Below are 18,152 nucleotides of genomic sequence, written 5' to 3' on the forward strand. Positions count from 1 at the left end.
ACCGACCTCATGAGAAAGTGTAAAGTTTTCGTCGGAAACTCTCATCCTAAACTAGGAAAATTGGTCTGTGAGCGTCTCGGTATAGAGCCTGCTCCAGTGTCGTTGAAGAATTTTGCCAACGGTGAAACTTCGGTCCAAATCGGCGTTTCCGTTAGGGATGAAGATGTGTATATTATTCAGTCTGGGTCTTCCGAGACTAATGATCATATCATGGAGCTTCTTATCCTCATTTCTGCCTGCAAGGGTGGATCCGCAGCCAAGATAACTGCTGTGATACCAAGCTTTCCTTATGCTAAGCAATCCAAAATGAAGAAGCATAGGGGTGCTATCACTGCCAGAATGTTGGCTAATTTGTTGATTATGGCTGGTGCTGACCACGTTGTCTCTATGGACTTGCACGCTTCTCAAATGCAAGGTTTCTTCAGCAAACCTGTTGACAATTTGTATGCAGGTCCAACCTTGGCCAAATGGATTCGTCACAATATTGAAAATTACCAGGATGCTGTTGTTGTTTCAAAGAATCCTGGTGGGGCTAAAAGAGTCACCTCGTTGGCTGACAATTTGAAGATCAACTTTGCCATGATTCACACTGATAGAGAGAGAAATAAGGAAAGTTATGGTCACTCCACTCAGCATCAGCAGTCTGTTGTTAGCACCAGAGAAGAAGATGGTCTTGCTGAGGAAGAAGACGTCATCTGTTCTACCGATGTGCAAACTGCAAGGATTGTGAAGGGTCATGTTCTTGATGAAGAAGCTTCTGCTGAAGCTGCTGAAGCCTTTGCTAGGACTCCTTCTAAATCTAGAAAATCATCTATGGCTTCCAAAGCTATTAGACCAATTATTGCTCATAGGGAATCCGAAATTAACTATGATAATAATAATTCCGATGATGAGGATGAGCCTGAGTTTAATGCCTCGGAAAAAGTTATCACATTAGTCGGTAATGTTCAGGACAGAGCCGCTATTATCGTCGATGACATGATTGACAAGCATGCTGCATTTATAGCCGCTGCTGAGCATCTTAGAAAGAACTGTGGTGCAAAGCAATGCTATATTGTGGCTACACATGGTATTTTTTCAAATGACTGCTTGGAGAGATTAAACGGTTGTCCTTACATTGATGGTATCATTGTGACAAATACCTACCCGATACCCGAGGAAAAGATCCAGAAATGCAAGAAGTTGACAGTGATAGATGTTTCTCCAATTTTTGCGGAGTGCATCAGAAGGGATCACTTTGGTGAGTCCATAAGTGTCTTGTTTGATTCCCTTGCATCTGTGGTCTAATTCCTGTTGTTGTTTTTGTCTTATTCTTTGCCTTTTGATAATATATCTTTACTTGTTATCCTGTTTTCATCCTTTTTCGCTTTTCCCTTTGCTTTAGTGCGTTTCATTTCTTTTTTATGTCTCACACTTTCTTATATTCCATCCAATGTCGCAGCCTGTTGTGGCTGCAGTACTATTCGTCATTCCAGATGACTAGTATTAACAGAGCATTGGTATATTGATATGTCTTATTGGGCATAGTCCGCACTTTCCTTGCGAATGGTAATCCGCCGTATTAATGCAGTAGAGGTTTGCCAAGTGAGGAATGGGTACAATTTTATTCTTTAAAAAAGCTGTAGCTGCTATTTATTACCTAGGTGAGGGACTAGCCCCGACTAACGGACTTGTAATATTCACAGGTGTGAACTTCTTAGGAAGAGAAACACGGCTGAATCTACTCCTGAGTTTCTGCAGAACCATATCCATGTCCAAATGACGAGTCAAATTGATTTTCCTGATACAAGAAATGTAGTGACGATCATCTAACTGGACGTCCAATGGATCCTGTGTATGACAGCCGGGTGAGAGTGACAGACGTATCGAATGCTTCTTGTAACCGCTGTCCTCGGATTCGTAAAGCTCAAACACGATCTGTGATAGGTAATCAAGCTCAGGAAGAGCGTTTCTTGCTATCTTCATAGGAATGTCTGACTCGTATATCACGTTGAGAAGGGTATAAATGTGTGACTCCTTAGTAAAATAAATCCGCGTAGCTGCCTTATCAGTCTCCTTAATCCCGGTAATATCCCGTAAAATTTGTTTGGCTAACGGCAGCGATGTTAATAGACCAATATCCAACTTTTCATTATCCTCAATACCGTATTCCTGCGGACAAATGAAATCAAAAAGTACTTTTGAGAGTCGGTAAAGCTCTCTAAGAAGATCATACTTCGGATCGTCAAATGGAGAATTGCCATCCTCCCTCGAAGAAGGTTTGTGACTAGACGACAAAACCCAACCAATAGAACCTGCAGGATTCTGCGCAGGATCCAGAACTGAATCCTTGACCTTGAAATCATTCATAGCAAGAACATTGATTGGATATTCTTTCACAAGTGAATGAGACAATGTCTCCTTTCCTCTATAATCTTCGTCATCAAATACTCTTTGTAGGAATTCTCTGTTATGAAGAGCATCATATTTCATAGTATCGTACAACTCAGAAATCTTGGATGGGTGAACTTTGTCCACGGAAACAAACTCCTGAAACAATTTGTCCCACCGCTCCTTGAAAAGATAAGGATCTTCGCCACAGCACCAGTAAGTTTGAAAATTGTTGATATCTTTCGTGGCGAAATTCTTCTCCATGATCTGATGATGATAGTTCATTAACTCCACAACTCTCTTGATAACAACAAACGGTTCAGGCATCTTGGGAGGCCAGGCAAATTGTGGGGGAGCTTCTTTGCCCTGACGAAGTAATGGCTTCAATTTCTTTTTCACTTTATCCATAAGATCTTTAGCAGCATTCGAATCATCGAGCAAATCCTTACGAACCTGCAAAAAAGCATCCGGAAGACGATCTACTGATAAGAAAGATTTTGAAAATAGTTGCGCAGAGGCCACAACACGCCTCTCCGAAGATGTGAATACTTGAACATCCTCCAACGCCTTTTGATTCAACAACTGAATATCCTGACGAAACTGTTCGCCGAGATCACTAGCCTGGTATTGGACAGAATGGGTCGGCTCGCCACCCCACTTAAGAATAAGCTGAACCTTTTCGATCTCGCCGTTCTCACTAAGGGCAGGTTTCAATTGAACCTTTGTACCTGGAAAATACATCTTCTTCTCCAATGCAGTGCCCAATTGTTCCAACTTTTTGGCATTTTCCAAGTGCTCCTCTAAAGCAACACGAACAGTCTCCAAGACTACTTTCAAATCTCTAACTTCTCTAATAATCACCTCCTCTTTATATCCTTTTAATAGAGAAATGAAGATAGGAGACCTGAACGAGTACTTGAACTTCTGCTTAGGCGTCCTATCGGCATGTCTAACTACAGAAACGAAGCCTTTGAACACCCATTTTTGTTTTCTTTCCTCTGAGTGACCCACCGGTGATTCCAACGCACGCCGTCTTTTGGCAGTGATGAACATGTTTCTCAATATATCTGCGCATTTGTCGTAATACTCGTTGTTATCCTTGACAAAGGAGAATCCATTCACGTCAATCACATAACTCTTACCACAAGTTCTTAATAGATCAAATCCACAGATAGTTTGCTGAAAGTAAGTAGACACGCGGCGGGCCATCTCTTCCTCCTCTTCAGAGAATCGAGTTACATATCTAATTTCTTTGCCATAGGTATTGCGGCGAACAATACCATCAACCACAGGGGACTTTCTAGTTTCCACATGACAATAAGTTGGACCCACAGTGTACGCCTTGACATCCTCAAAATTATCTGTGTCGATAAATCGCTCATAAATAAAAGAGCCACTGTCCCTAATTTGATTTAAAGTTGGATCAAATACCGAGGACTTATTTCCGATCTTTCTGAATAGTCTCCTACCACCACCACCGTTTTTCTTGGGGTAATAAACATAAATGTTATGGTCCTCGCCATCCACTGGTTTCTCAACAAATGGCTTCTTCATTATTTGGCCGTCGACTTCCAACGTATCGTCATCGATCATTCTCCATTTTGGTTCAGGGACCTCGTTGCAGGGTACACCGATCTCCAATAGTTTGTTTCTCAGATCTTCATCGACTTGAGGGCCACCATCCCTGGATATAACTAAGCGATAGGGTGTTGGAACTTTGGCAGCCTTCAATATCTCAAGACATAATCTACGGTCCCATAGGGCCTTTTGTAAGATTAGATCGTTAAGCAAAAATGGTTTGCGAAGCTTGGCATAGGCAATTGCCTTCTCTAGCGGGAAGCCGGTAGAGAAAAATGAAATAAGAAAATCGCAAGTAGGCCAGTTCTCAATGGATTCGTCCAAAATAACCTTATCGCCAAAAATAACAGTGTCGAACTCTCCATGATTGATTAATCTGTTCAAAATTTGACGGCATGGTTTGCTGAGAACTTTGTTGTCCATGGCACAAACTCCAATAGTTCCCACTTTCTGTTTCCTAGGAAATCGATGCTCAGGCAGAGATGCAGAGAACGATCTGGACTTTTTCCCGAACTTTGCTTCAGACTGTTGCTGAACGTTGATAAAACTGCCTGAATTTGATCCTCCTTCGACAGAGCTTGGTGAAGATGTCAGAGGAGAAGTTGAGGTATCCATTAGATGAGAGGCCTCGGCAACTGCAGTATGCGCTCCTGTTGTTCCGGTCGTTATCATTTGGGGTATTGCAGATGTTCCTGATCGTGTATGTGATATACTTAATGAGCTGATATTGGAAGCTGTACGTGACAAGGGATTCTGTGCAGGACTTACTACTTCGGATTTCGAAAGAACAGGAGAAAAACCTTCTAGAATAGGAGCAATCGATGCCGCAGCTTTACGATGCTGTTCAAGAGAGTCAATAGTTAATGGGTCACCAGTATCTTCCATATTTTCATCCACTGAGATCATAGCTGTACGTTCCCTAAGCGAATCTATCGAAGAGGCAGAGTTCGTGGACATAGCCCTGCTGGATTGTTTTCGAGATGCAGCGCCCGAAGTACCAGTGATTGGGATAGCCTGACGGCCTGTATATTCTTGTGAGCTCTGGGATCTGGTATCCTTATCCGCAGATGACATGCTCTAAAGAAATTTTCGATGCTGGAATTATATTCAAAGTAAAAGAGGAAGAAAATGTGGTTTCCGATCTTGTTTTGAGAAGAAGGGCTGTGGAAGGTTGAAGTTTGTAGGAGCTATATTTATTCAGGCGCTGCTCTTGCACATGCTCATGCAGTGTTAGTCGATCGGCGGGTCTGTTGTTATATTAAATGATTACTGTATGCCACGAAGAAGATGTATTTTGTACATTTGGTTTTGCTGGATATATATGTATTCAATTATACTGTAGTGTATTGTTTTGTTTCTGAGATACATTCACTAAGTGTCTGCTCTGAATATTATGTCTCGTCCTTTAAATCCTTTTACAATTTGCGTGCGAAGCTCAAAGTGAAAAGTCACCGAAATTTTTTTTTAGGATTTTTTTTTATTTATCATTGTAATAAAACTGTTAATCCTAATCTTCTTGAATCTTGTTAAACCTTTCAGCTTTTCAAACATGGTTGTGCCAGTTGAAGAAAAGAAGAGAAAGCTCGAAGCAGATTTGGGATCCTCGAAGGTGACTCGCTATTCCCATATCTTCTCTCCTTTCAGAACCATAGGTCACGTTTCTGATGGTACCCCGTTTGCAGTGGGTACCTTAGGACAGACTTTTTACATAGCTACTGTGGTAGGCCGATCTTTCCAAATTTATGATGCTGCAACTCTTCATCTTTTGTTTGTGTCCAATGTACAAACACCGGAACGCATTACCTCCATTGAAGCTCATTTCCAATATGTTTTCTGTACGTACGGCAAGAGAATAGGTATCTTTTGCAGAGGAAGACTTGAACATGAGTTGAGCCTACCTGAATCAGCTACTGAATCAATCCTAAAGATTACCGTTTTTGGAAGTTATCTTGTTGCATCTACGATGTCTACCTTATATGTGTTTGAAAAGGAGACTTCAGAATCAAAGTATGCCACAGATTATTATTCCTCCATCCCTCTGAATTCCGGCTATGGTTCAATCATGGACACGGCTCATTTACCCACCCATGTCAACAAAATACTTGTCGCTACATCGTCTTGCTTGGTTGTGGTGAACGTTAGAACTACCAAGATCTTATATACTACTGAAAAGGAGATGTTTGGTGCAATCACATGTATTGAGCCCACTCCAGCCCTTGATGTCATCGCTGTTGGCAACGATGTTGGTGAATTTACCGTTTACAATATTCGGAAAAATAAGATTTTGCAGCATGCCTCAACAGGATCATGCAGCCAGATAACTTCGTTGTCCTTCCGCACGGATGGAACTCCTCACTGTGTATGCTCTCTCCGTTCAGGTCAGCTTTTCTTCTATGACTTGGCTCGAAAATGTCGAGTCCATATTCTTCGTAATGCCCATCAAGAGGCATATGGTGGTGCTACGAAATCTCTTTTCCTCAATGGTCAGTCTATTGTAGTTTCAACAGGTCCCGATAATACAATCAAGGAATTTGTATTTGATCCTGTTCTCTCGACAACTAATAGCTCCGTCGTGTCCCCTCCTAGGCATCTTAGATCTCGTGGGGGTCACTCTGCTCCGCCTACATGTCTTTTATTTGCCGATGATGATTCTCATTATATCCAATCCGCTTCACAGGATAAGTCTCTTTGGATGTTTTCTTTGCGGAAAGACGCTCAGTCCCAAGAAATGTCCCAAAAACAGTCTCGTGAAAAGAATGGTAAACGTGTTGCCGGTGTTGTATCTCAATATAAGGATAAGTTTCCTCCTATTCTCATGATTGCTCAAGAAAATTCCAGAGAGGGTGAGTGGGATAATGTTCTTACTGCCCATCAGGAAGAGACATTTGCCAGAACTTGGAGCTCTCGTAATAGAAAAATTGGTAAACATCAGCTTGCCACGATAGACGGAGGTGTTGTTAAATGTGTCGCCATGACTCAATGTGGAAACTTCGGTCTTGTCGGTTCCAGTAAGGGTGGCATAGGTGTCTATAACATGCAGAGTGGAATTCTGAGAAAGCTGTATAGACTTCACAAAAAGGCTGTTACCGGTGTTGCTGTTGATGGCATGAATAGGAAAATGGTTTCTTGCGGTATAGATGGTATTGTTGGTTTCTACGATTTCTCAAAGTCACGTTTCCTTGGTAAAATGCAGTTAGAAGCCCCAATCACACAGCTTGTGTACCATAGATCTTCTGATCTAGTTGCTTTGGCACTTGATGATATGTCTATTGTAGTCATTGATGTTTCCATGCAACGAATTGTTCGTCGATTATATGGTCATCGAAATAGAATCACTGCAATGGATTTCACTCCCAACGGCCGCTGGCTTGTGTCCGCCTCTCTTGATGGCACTATTCGTACTTGGGATCTTCCTACTGGTGGATGCATTGATGGCATTAAGCTTGATAATGTTGCCACGTGCCTTAAAATATCTCCTCATGGAGACTATATGGCCACCTCTCATGTCAATGGAGTTGGTATATCCTTATGGACCAATAAGGCCCAATTCCATCCTGTTTCCACCAAAAATATTGAGGATGAATCTGAGTTTGCCAATATGATGCTTCCAAACATCAGTGGTGATGGAGGCTCCTCGGTGCTTGAAGGTGCGTTTGTTGAGAATGATGCTTCAGATGGTTCTCAAGGAGGCATTTATATATCGGCTGATCAGATCGACTCGACCCTTGTTACTCTTTCTCATTGCTCTAGAGGCAAATTTTCTACCTTACTTCATCTTGATAACATCAAACTAAGAAACAAACCAGTTGAACCTCCTAAGAAACCCGAGTCGGTTCCATTCTTTATGGGGCTCGGTGGTGACGTTGTTGGTGATAAGGCAAAGGTTGCAGAAGAGAATGGGAATGGCTCTCAGAGAGCAGATGAAAATGTTCAGAATGTTCAGATGGAGTCTTCGAAGCTTCTCGATCTTAGGAGCAATGAAGGTGTCAAATTTGAATCCAAATTTACCAACCTTTTGCGTACCGCAGGCCAGGCCAGTGATGGAAATTACTCCGCCTTTATAGAATACTTGGTAGACTCATCTCCTGCTAGCACGGACTTGGAAGTGAGATCCTTGTCAACATCTGCTCCGTATGACGAAATTTTCTGGTTCTTCCAGGCGTTAAGCTTTGGTTTCCATCAGAACACTAACTTTGAAATTTTAACTGTCATAATGACCATGTTTTTGAGATTCCATGGTGACACCCTTCATAATATTAGAAGTCTTGCCGTTGATGGCAAGAACAGTGATTCCCTTAGAGTTGTTGCGGCCATAGATGAACTTACTTTAGTCAGTTCTACCGAGAATGATAAGATGGACCAACTTGTCAAGTACTCTTCCGGCGTTGTTAACTTTATTACCACTGCATGAACTAGATATACTAATATAATTTTTTTGGCATGATACAAAACTACTTCATGTTGCGTGAGCAACCGTAATGAATCACTGTCCCGTCTGGAAGTAGATTTAGAATTGAAGTGGCACCAAATGTCTTTTGGCACACAGGACAGGTTGAATGGGCAGTGAGTGTGAAATGCTCATTTTGTAGCCGAAGTTTGTTGTATTTAGAGTTGATCATGCGGGATTTCAACAACTCGCTTTCTAACGTGGTAGATTTCATATCCGAGTTGATGTTTCTCAAGTTCATCTCCAAAAATGGTGTAATAATTTTGAGAGGAATCGTATCAGGAAGTCTTTCGGTGATGGATGCAGGATCCAAAAAGCTCAATCTTACATCATTAAGAAAACTCAGAATGGAAGCAGTGTCTCCTCCATCCAGATAGATCGTCAAAAGCTTGTAAATGAGACTGACTCCTTTCTCCGGATTCTCATCTCGTACATCTAAGCAGTACGTCACTGCGCCTCTATTATCGTTCAAATCATCCAAAAATATATGTAAAGCGTCCTCGTGTCTGGCCAGCCTGCGGAGCGGGTCTATCTTCAACCTCAAAATCAATTTTTTCTGTTTATCATCAAGAGAAGACTTTTCCAAATCGTTCAACCTCTTCAGGGTCTTTCCTGTATTGTAATTACCCAATTTGTACAATTTGTAAACTGAGTTGTAAATTCTTGAGAGATCTTGATCGAAATAAAATCCCAGCAAAGCATTAACAAGCCTTTCATCATGATCATCTAACCCAAAAATAGCATACTCAAGATATGGTATGCGAACATCAGTCCAGTTATGCCTTTGAGCATAGGAAAGTACATTAAGCCTGTCCAATCCCACGGATTCGCTAGAGTTATTCATAAAAATCATTTTAAAGTAGCCAGAATCTAGTTCAATCAACTTGCGTGAATACTTTAGAATCAAGGCGAGATTCTTGTTGGTTAATTTCTGTAAGTACCGTACCATGTACTCGGCATTGAATATCAGCGATAGGGAGCTGTTTCTGTCATCGAGGTTATCTATTCCTTGATTTTCAAAACAAAGCCTTTCTAAAAGTTGCAAAGCCTTTTCGTGCGCTCCTCTAACATAATAGAAGTCGATTAATTCGCTATGCAATTTCAATTTCAGACATTTATCCTCAACGGCTTCAAAACTGCAGTAATTGGGGATTCTGAAAAACGGGCCAATCATTCTGGGGTTAGTAATAATATAGCAGACAAGCAAGTGATCATCTATTAATCTTAAATTGTCTGTGGCTGATAAATCCGAGTCCGTTTGAAGCTCTTCGTAAAGGGATAGCGATATGGTGTATCCATGCCATTGGAATTTCGGTTGATCTGGATCGAGCAACCGTGTGAGTTTTCGTCTTGAATCGGTCAAGTATGTTATAAGTTCATTGAGCATCTTTTCATCTTTGCGCTTGATGTGTAGCCCTGAAATTTGTCTTCGTGTAACTGACTGAGCATCAGATGTCATGGTAGATATCTCTGGCTTGACATCTTTGGTGCCGTTTATATCATTTGTTGCCTCTGCAAGAAGTAGTTCAAAATTCTTCTCCTTTAAAAATTCTTTAATCCTTTCTGGAAGATGCTGGAGAACATAGCTAGGCGAGGCAATGAATTCAATGAATAGCCTCATTGCTTGGTCGAATTTACCGGTCTCTAAAAGTTCCTGAGCCTTTAATAGCTGAAATTTCCGAAGTTTCATGAACTTAAGCTGCCTTGCCGAATGGCTATGTTCGACGGTTTGAATTATATTATCCTCGACACCCTCGTCTAGAATTATGGGGTTTAACTTCTCAAGTAGGCAGATAGCATTGTTGAAATCCTTAATTTCTTCAAATTGAGATAGCTGGTAGTTGTAGTTAGTCCTTAGAAATTTGAATACACCATTGGTGGTAATTAAAAGCATGTTCTTTGAGTTTATTTCTACCCTCAGCACATTTCCTAGCTTTTTAGGATTCCATACTCCTAGCCGTTGTACCAGACTGAAGTCTTCCAAGTTGTGAATCTCTATTGAATTTCCGTACACTACAACAATGTAAGGAAACCAGTACTTGACAGCCTTGAGCTTATTCTGGCTACCACTTCTAGCAGCAGCCGTAGAATATTGACTTACCGGCATTGGATTCTTAAAGTCAATGGAATGGCAACTGCGATGAAACGTTATTGGTTCCAAGCTATTGTTCATTTTGATCAAATTACCATCTTTGAGTACAACCAATTGCTTATCATTTACGGTTTTGAATGCTTCCGTAATGGAGTTATTAGTGGCTCCAAAAAAAAAGGAGGATTTTGATATTGATGAAAGATTACCGTTGCCACTAAGAAACTGAAACTGTATCGGGTTCGTTATTCCTGTATTGATATTCATCTTCACAAAATCACCACTTTCCAGTGCTATCAAAAGCGTCTCGTAGTTGAGGAATTGTAGAAGGCATATTTTGTCAGATAGTTTGAACTCGAGCTTAGTTTCGAAGTCTTTCAACCCCCATCTGAGTACTACCAGATTCCGTTTAGACACCATGCAAAGATAATGGCAGTTGGAATGGGTTTCTATGAACTTTTTTTCGGTACCAGTTTTGGGTCTATTTTGAAATTTCACAGTCGCTAGTGATATAGAGTCTTCATCCTGGTTATCGTATTCGCTGTCTTCCTCATTAATGTCACCCCCCATATCAATGCCAGAAAAGGATGAATTGGCAAGAATAGCGTTACTATCGGTGTCAGACCACGTTTTTATAAGATTGAAGTTAAACTCTTGGAAGCTATCTACCAATTTCAATTGATGTTTGGAGTTTATGGAATAAATTTGCACCGTTTTGTTACTGAGAAGCACAAGGTAGTTCAAGTACTCTAGATACTCGATTTGAGTAACTGGATTTTCTAGTTGTAAACTATTGATAAGAGTAGGCTCCTCTTCTTCAATTTTAGAGAAATCTAGTGTACCTGTGCCAGACTCCTGTGACTTTTCGTTAACGACATCCTGCTTGGTAGGGAGTTGAAAGAGCAAGAGCTTGCCATCTGATAGGCCCAAGAATAATTGGTTGTTAGAGGAAAGGGACGAAGCAGTAATTCTGAGACTCGGATTATCCGAGAGTTCGCTGATCTTGAATGAAGATGCTGGAATAGCGGCTTCGATCATTGGCCCGTTAAGAAAGGGGTAACCAAACGCAAATTAAAAAACCCTTAGAAACATGTTGATAAATGAATATGCGCGTGAAAAAGATGCAGTTAATGATTTTGGAACCACTACTCCTTTTAGTCTCCATTAGCTTCGGTATGTCCGACAAAGCGCTTGAAGAGCAATTTCAGCAGGCACACCAAACAATAAAAGCCAATGCCCAGTTAACGGCACGGTACAAGAAATATCTAAGTCGAACGCTATCATCATTTACTTCGCCTACAACCCAATCTTCCGTGCAGGTATCCGAGACCAGTGAAGGTTCAAACAGCTCACAATTCAGGGACGGTTCATTAGAAACACCATTGTCTTCAAAAGTAGAAGTTATCTATGAAAATCAGAAACAGATCGCCAAACAGAAAGAGGACTTAGATGCAGAGATGAAGCGATTACAAAGACTCAGCAAGGAGGTTAAGCATAGTATGGCCAAGACTAGGAGAAGATTACAAGAGAATCATCTAGTAACGTTTAGTAATGGACGTGTGAGTGGGAAAGAGGAAGTTAATGATTTGGTACAAAGGAAAGCGGAAATCGTCAATCAGCAAATTTGTATTCTAGAAAACTGCATGAGAATGGTTGAAATAAATAAAAGCGTACCGGCACTGGCGGTCAAAAGAGGTCTCTTTGGATAATAAAGGGTATAAATAAAATATTGGTACATGTGCGATTTCTCTATATGAGTTCCCATCATTAAATTAACAACAACAACAACAAAAGAAGAAAAGCGTTCCCCTCCCCTCCCTCCGAATCAATCAATTAACATGATTAGGACGTTGTGATACAGATCCGGTATCAAAGGTTCTGCTCCAGTTCCAGCCAACCTCTAGGACCTTCATTAGATCTCTGAGATTCAATGGATGTTTCAACGCTCGGTTCTGAACCACTAAATTTCGATATACTATGGGATAATCTCTGGAAACCACATGATTTCTAAGTTCTTGAGCCTGCTGTTTCTTCAGCAAACGCATTTGCCCCTGTATAGTGGCATTTTCTGTAGAAGGAGTAAGCCAAGCCCTGTTCTGTGCATCCCACAACTTCTCCCCGCCTATGAATGGTTGGCTAGAGTTCTCATGCAGCATCAAAATCTCCTTAGATCTTGGTTCTGACGTGGTTTCTGATTCAGAAGTCAGGCTAATAGCATGCCTGTTATCGGAGGTAGTTCCAGTGGTATCACCAAATGACAGTCTATCTTCCAATGTAATCATCTTATGGGCACGAACAGTTGAAGGAAGACTTCGAGTGTTGCTGGCATCACCAGTGGTGACTTTGTTTTGACATTTGGAGGTACTTCCTCGACATCTGCATACCTTACAGTTGCAGTTATCGTTGTTCTGTCCATTATACTGGGATCCGGTAACCGTAACCGTACTATCGTCAAACAACTCGTCTGTAATCTCATCAGAGTCCATACATGCCTCGGAGATGTAACGTATTCGGTTAATCAGCTTCGACCAGCGTATCCATATAGACAGTACAAATTTTCTCACTCCTGAAGGAATGTTCGAGTCAACCGCCGTCTTATCGCCTTTGCCACTATTCTCAAGACCTCCTCCCACTATTGTGGATGAACCGGGAGAAGGCATTTCGCAGGCGAGATCAGCTTGCCTCTGCTGTATCATTTTTTGATCTCTATGCTTATCCTATCGATTAAAAAAAATAGCCCTACTTAGCTTTATTAGGAAGAAAAGATGGTAATACGATCAGGTTCTTTCCTCTCCGCTTTCTTTCTCTCTCTCTGATAACTACCATTTGTCTTTTTTTTTCTTTCTTTTTTATTTTTTTCTCCTTTTTTCCTTCTCACACCGCGAGACGGAGTTGTCAACCCACTGTTCGGCTCTTCCTTATTAATACACTCTGTATATTAACCGGTAAATAAGCAAAGGAGGGTCTGCACACAAACATAATCTGTTGTACAAACGCTCTTGGCACGATATACTCTTAACCTGTCTATGTCTGTATGCGGCAAACACCACCAAGTTTTTTGTTTTGTTTTTACTGAGTGCACTTTTATGCCAAGCCAAGTCAAGCTGATGACGGATGGCTGTAACATCAACACCGCCTCTAAATAAGATATATGTTTTTTGTTTCTTTTTCTGAAATCAAGTTAAAGCAGTTATTTAATTATCTATTCACTTGAATCACCTATGTTTTGTCTCCAGAACCTTTTATCTGCAGCCCATCGTCCTATGGTCTCTTTAGTCTCCTTCCTTTCAACGTTGCCTTTAAAAGGCTCTGGATCTTTCTGTCTACGTGCTTTCTCTGCAATCTCTAGCCTCTCATTTAGCAGCCTTTTTCTGAATGATCCATGCTGTGAAATACCTCCATAGTATATTCCTTCCCCCACTTGGCACCATCTCACACCAAATAAGGCAATCGAGCATCCATCGTGGTTAATCCAACTTCTGGAATTGTAGTTGTTTCTGTAGCATCTTTGGTACTTCCTCAACGTCGGTAATATTAATAACGTCACAATAAGGTCTGCTGCATCATCTTCATTGGATGTCGCATTCACGATATTGTGAAGATTATTTTGGTTTCCAGGAGTAATTGCACCGGTAAAGTTGGTGAACTGGTACTCATGCGTTGTCGACGAATAAATGAGATCTTTTTTCTGTTGTTGCTGCTCCCTCCTTGGAACTTTCTTTGACCGCTTCCTAGTAGGATCTTGCGAGTGAAGAACTCCACAATGATACAAGATAGCCACTATATCGGAATCGTCTGTGTAAATATCTGTTCCCCACACGCGATTGTCAAACACGTTAGGATTGTCAAATAATGCGCCATAAGGAACATACACGTCTATTGTACAGTTGATATAATTGCGGATGGTGTCAGGAAGAAGTTCTATTCGCTTGTTCTGGTGTATTCCAAACTCCTTGCGCTTCTTTTCCACCTCAAAGTAACGCTTTTCATCATCTTCCAGCAGTTTTAAGTCCACCACACTCATATTTCTTAGATATCTGATCGCAGTATGGTATGTAGGGTACTCATCGTATACTATAGAGCCAAGATGTTTTCTCGGTATCTTTGAAACTTCTTCAAGCACATTCCAGGATGTAACGGTCATTCGGCCTTTCTCAAAAGGTTGAGCCGCAATTTGTGCCGCAATCGTTGACTGGTCAAGAATAGTGGTTTGATTCAAAGTGGTTGAATTATCAGCGATTGTAGAATCCCCTTGCAATATTGTACTTTCATTGTTGGCCGATGGTTTAGTGAAAGTATGTTCTTCTTGTTGTGATTCGTGGGGCTGTTGTTGCTGTTCCTGCTGTTCCTGCTGTTCCTGCTGTTCCTGCCGTTCCCGTTGTTCCTGTTGTTCCTGTTGTTCCTGCTGCTGTTGCTGAGACGATGTGAATCCTGCCATTTCCTCGTTTGTAGCCGAAGACAATGGATTATGAACGTACACTTTATGATGGTGATGATCGCCGTGCGGTTCATGAACTATATGAATGTGGCCACCGTCTTTCAATTGGGATTGTGCCTCCTTGATTTTTTCACCAAGGCCGTCTTCCACGCGATGATGATGCCGATGGCGAGAATGATGTGCTCTGCGATGGTACTCAGATTCGAGATCTGGTTTCGATGACGTGGCGTTCTGCTGTTGTCCATTATTCCCATACTCAGACTCGTTACTGGTGGGTGGAGTAGTCCTAACAGTCCCCTGTGGATAAGTCATCGAGGGAAGACGCATCGATGTTGACGAATTTCCATCAGCCAATTGGTCATTTGTACTTGCTGTGTTGTTGTCTCTCGAGGATCTAACTGGTGCCATATTGCTTGTAAGTGAAGATATTGAAGGGAGATGAATGGAAATTTTTGATTTAGCCGTATTTAAAGCGGGAAACGAACCCGGAAATGGCGTAAAGCTGGGTGCAGTAAGAAAGTTAGCATCCAGATTTTTGTTAGAGCCATTAGAATCGTTTCCCAACGACCCAGAGAGAAAAGATATTGGAGGTAGTTTGACATTTTCTGATTGTTCAATAGGCTGTATCTGGTGAATTTGCAGCATCTGTTGGATTTTCTGTTCCTGCTGTGCTCGCAGAGCTTGCTCTTCTGGAAAACTTGTAGCTTGATTGTCGCTATAGCTCATCTTTTGAAGTAAATATTGATAGAATCCTCTTATTGTTGGCCAAAGTACATCTGGAAATCGCTGACACAGTATGTTGTCGAGCTTTGATCTACAGATACCCCAAAAAAATGATCACGTACCTGTCGAGAGAATAAGTAAGAGAAGTCGGGGACAGCTTACAGGAAAAAAAAAGAAAAAAGGGAAAATAAATTCGTTGAGGCATTGAATTTTATTTATCACTGTTTATCTGAAAAGGCGCGCGACCATTATAGGAACATAATTGGCGGGCCAGAGTTGGAGAGGTGGGGAGGGTTTTTCTTAGGAAGATTCAAGTCAAACCAGGTGGTTCAGGCAGAAGACGACTTAGAATGTTTATCTATTCATATGGTACACCACTTGGATATCTATTTTTATGTTTGACAGCAATTTGTAGATTTGTGCTCCAGATTGACACCAGTGCGGTCTGAAAAAGAATCAAGTAATTCTCGCAACACATGTTTTGTTGTACATTTATATTATCCCAGTGTAAAGCCGATTACATCTATGCGATACAGATGGAAGAGATTTGTGGCTGCTGCGGATATGCCATAAACAACGTTTCAGTTGACTCAAGTTGTATTTATTCTCTTTTAAATTCAATATTTGTAGTAAATGATTGAATCGATCAAGTAAGTTAGTTATTCTATTCTTGTTGAGAGTATAAATTTGAGATAGCGATGAAGACTTTTACCAGGGATTATTCATCACTATAGAGCATTGAGGATAAGTAATGGCACAAGGCATATGTCTTGTCTGCTGATTTACCTAACGACATCATCAAAGAGTCTCAAGGAACCAGCCCATCAAACTTGAAAAGCTGACGAAAAAGGTGCCAAACATGGATCATCTTCTCCTAAACTACACTGACTCACAATTATATGTTATTATTTACAGAAATCCTCAGGATGATATCAAAGGTCGGCCTCCCACATTAGCTTTTGCTTCTCCTTCAACTTTCGAGCAACGGATGTCTTTGCAGACCATCTTTTCACTTGCTTTTTCAATAATTTCTTCTCCCGAATAATCTTTTCTGGATTGGACTCTGTGGCGATGCTGATAAAGAAGTCCGACACTTTGAACTTCTCTTTCATCTGCTTTCTGGTTGCACCAGCATCTCTCATTTTCTGCAATTCTATAACATCATCTTTGGTCATGGAATAATTTTTGGCCCGGCTCGCTTTGTATATTATTGGCATATATTTAACGTTGTCTTTGATCAATCGATCTTCTTCGGGATAGTAAAGATCAGACACTTTTCTTGGATCCGTATCGGGTAAAAATGCCTTTGGTGTAATTTTCGGATCGAGGGGTGAAGGTGCAGGTTGATAAAACAAACCGTCCGACATATTTGGCTTAAGGTTGAATGCTGATGATTTGGAATTGTATTTGTTAGGAACAGCCGAGAGTTTCTCGGGGAGTTTCTCGGGGAGTGATGACTTTGCCCTTACAGCCGCAAAACGGCCAACAGAAGAGCATACTCTTTTTGCAGATTTGGCGAACATACTGAATACCGAAAGTGATAAATAGGGATCTTTTCCTAATCGTCCATGTAATCGAAAATTTATAATGAGCAGAAAAGAAGAAAAGAATCAGAAACTCATTCTTCACCTGACTCCAAAGCACATGATGATCTTTACATATGTACAGCATATATTTTATATTTCGCGCATGATGCCACCAGCGACAAAATTCTTTTCTCTAATTGGTGCGTAAAAACTGAGCTGATCACCCGGGTTTTTTGTGCCTTTAGATTGCAACCGATAGCCTTTTCTCTCTTCTGAAGTCTCTCCAGTGTTTCACCAATAATCATCTCTATTTATTCATTCGATGTATATTCGTGCCACCAGCAGACATCTGATTTCAAAGTATATATTCTCCAGCACTTTTATGGTGGCGTTCACTTTGGCCGTCGCTAATAGCTTGGTTCCGTGTCCTGCCGATAGAACCGTCAGTAATGATTCTTCCAATGTTTCCAAGGAGACTAGACAGAGAATTGAGAAGGAACGAGAGCTTAAACTTCAGTTGAATCAAGAAAAACGCAGCTGAGTGTTCGAAAACCGAGTTTAGATTCTCTCTATCTGGCATCAGCGTGGGCTCATGTTTACAACACTATTTATTTTCCAAACCATTCTATCATTTATCTGTCCCCTCTCTCTATTAGGGCTTATATCTTATCTATCAAGATTATGTATCTGCTATATTTATATTCCGTGTCTTATCCTGTCTTTTTACGTTAATGTATCAAATCAGTTCTCCCTCCATCTGCGCCGATCGCCCTACCTACCCATTTTCTCTTTTCCCTGGTGAATTTTTTTCTTCGGTTATCCACCGTTATTATTATTCTGTTCAAAGCGCGGATTTCAGTTCACTGAGAACTCTTCTTTCTTCTTCCAAACTCGCTTATTGTTATCTTTTCAGTAATGTACTCAGAGACAGGCCCGCCTGATTACTCCGCATCAGATACTTCCGGATCGTCTCAAGATGAG

The 18,152-nt window shown here is 41.1% G+C and overlaps 7 protein-coding genes across 7 annotated transcripts; 2 read left to right on the forward strand and 5 right to left on the reverse strand.

The window, feature by feature from the left end:
• Positions 1-9: 9 nt before the first annotated feature.
• Positions 10-1,287, forward strand: PRS1_2 (ribose-phosphate pyrophosphokinase 1; the record flags this gene model as incomplete). Its single annotated transcript, XM_038923749.1, has 1 exon — positions 10-1,287. The coding sequence occupies one exon, from the start codon at positions 10-12 to the stop codon at positions 1,285-1,287; it is 1,278 nt and encodes a 425-aa protein (XP_038779677.1).
• A 348-nt stretch (positions 1,288-1,635) lies between these two features.
• VIP1 (inositol hexakisphosphate and diphosphoinositol-pentakisphosphate kinase) lies at positions 1,636-5,022 on the reverse strand (the record flags this gene model as incomplete). The annotated part of the gene is made up of 1 exon (XM_038923750.1): positions 1,636-5,022. The coding sequence occupies one exon, from the start codon at positions 5,020-5,022 to the stop codon at positions 1,636-1,638; it is 3,387 nt and encodes a 1,128-aa protein (XP_038779678.1).
• A 704-nt stretch (positions 5,023-5,726) lies between these two features.
• Positions 5,727-8,359, forward strand: FOA43_003500 (uncharacterized protein; the record flags this gene model as incomplete). The annotated part of the gene is made up of 2 exons (XM_038923751.1): positions 5,727-5,783; positions 5,837-8,359. 2 exons carry the CDS (start codon positions 5,727-5,729, stop codon positions 8,357-8,359), a joined length of 2,580 nt encoding a protein of 859 aa, XP_038779679.1.
• A 40-nt stretch (positions 8,360-8,399) lies between these two features.
• FOA43_003501 (uncharacterized protein) lies at positions 8,400-11,522 on the reverse strand (the record flags this gene model as incomplete). Its single annotated transcript, XM_038923752.1, has 1 exon — positions 8,400-11,522. One exon carries the CDS (start codon positions 11,520-11,522, stop codon positions 8,400-8,402), a length of 3,123 nt encoding a protein of 1,040 aa, XP_038779680.1.
• A 791-nt stretch (positions 11,523-12,313) lies between these two features.
• On the reverse strand, positions 12,314-13,463 carry FOA43_003502 (uncharacterized protein; the record flags this gene model as incomplete). The annotated part of the gene is made up of 2 exons (XM_038923753.1): positions 12,314-13,168; positions 13,458-13,463. The coding sequence occupies 2 exons, from the start codon at positions 13,461-13,463 to the stop codon at positions 12,314-12,316; spliced, it is 861 nt and encodes a 286-aa protein (XP_038779681.1).
• Positions 13,464-13,686: 223 nt separating this feature from the next.
• On the reverse strand, positions 13,687-15,330 carry FOA43_003503 (uncharacterized protein; the record flags this gene model as incomplete). Its single annotated transcript, XM_038923754.1, has 1 exon — positions 13,687-15,330. The coding sequence occupies one exon, from the start codon at positions 15,328-15,330 to the stop codon at positions 13,687-13,689; it is 1,644 nt and encodes a 547-aa protein (XP_038779682.1).
• Positions 15,331-16,577: 1,247 nt separating this feature from the next.
• On the reverse strand, positions 16,578-17,168 carry FOA43_003504 (uncharacterized protein; the record flags this gene model as incomplete). The annotated part of the gene is made up of 1 exon (XM_038923755.1): positions 16,578-17,168. One exon carries the CDS (start codon positions 17,166-17,168, stop codon positions 16,578-16,580), a length of 591 nt encoding a protein of 196 aa, XP_038779683.1.
• Positions 17,169-18,152: the final 984 nt, after the last annotated feature.

This window comes from Brettanomyces nanus, chromosome 4, assembly GCF_011074865.1.
Source record: "Brettanomyces nanus chromosome 4, complete sequence".
In the NCBI taxonomy this organism is placed as follows: Eukaryota; Fungi; Ascomycota; class Pichiomycetes; order Pichiales; family Pichiaceae; genus Brettanomyces; species Brettanomyces nanus.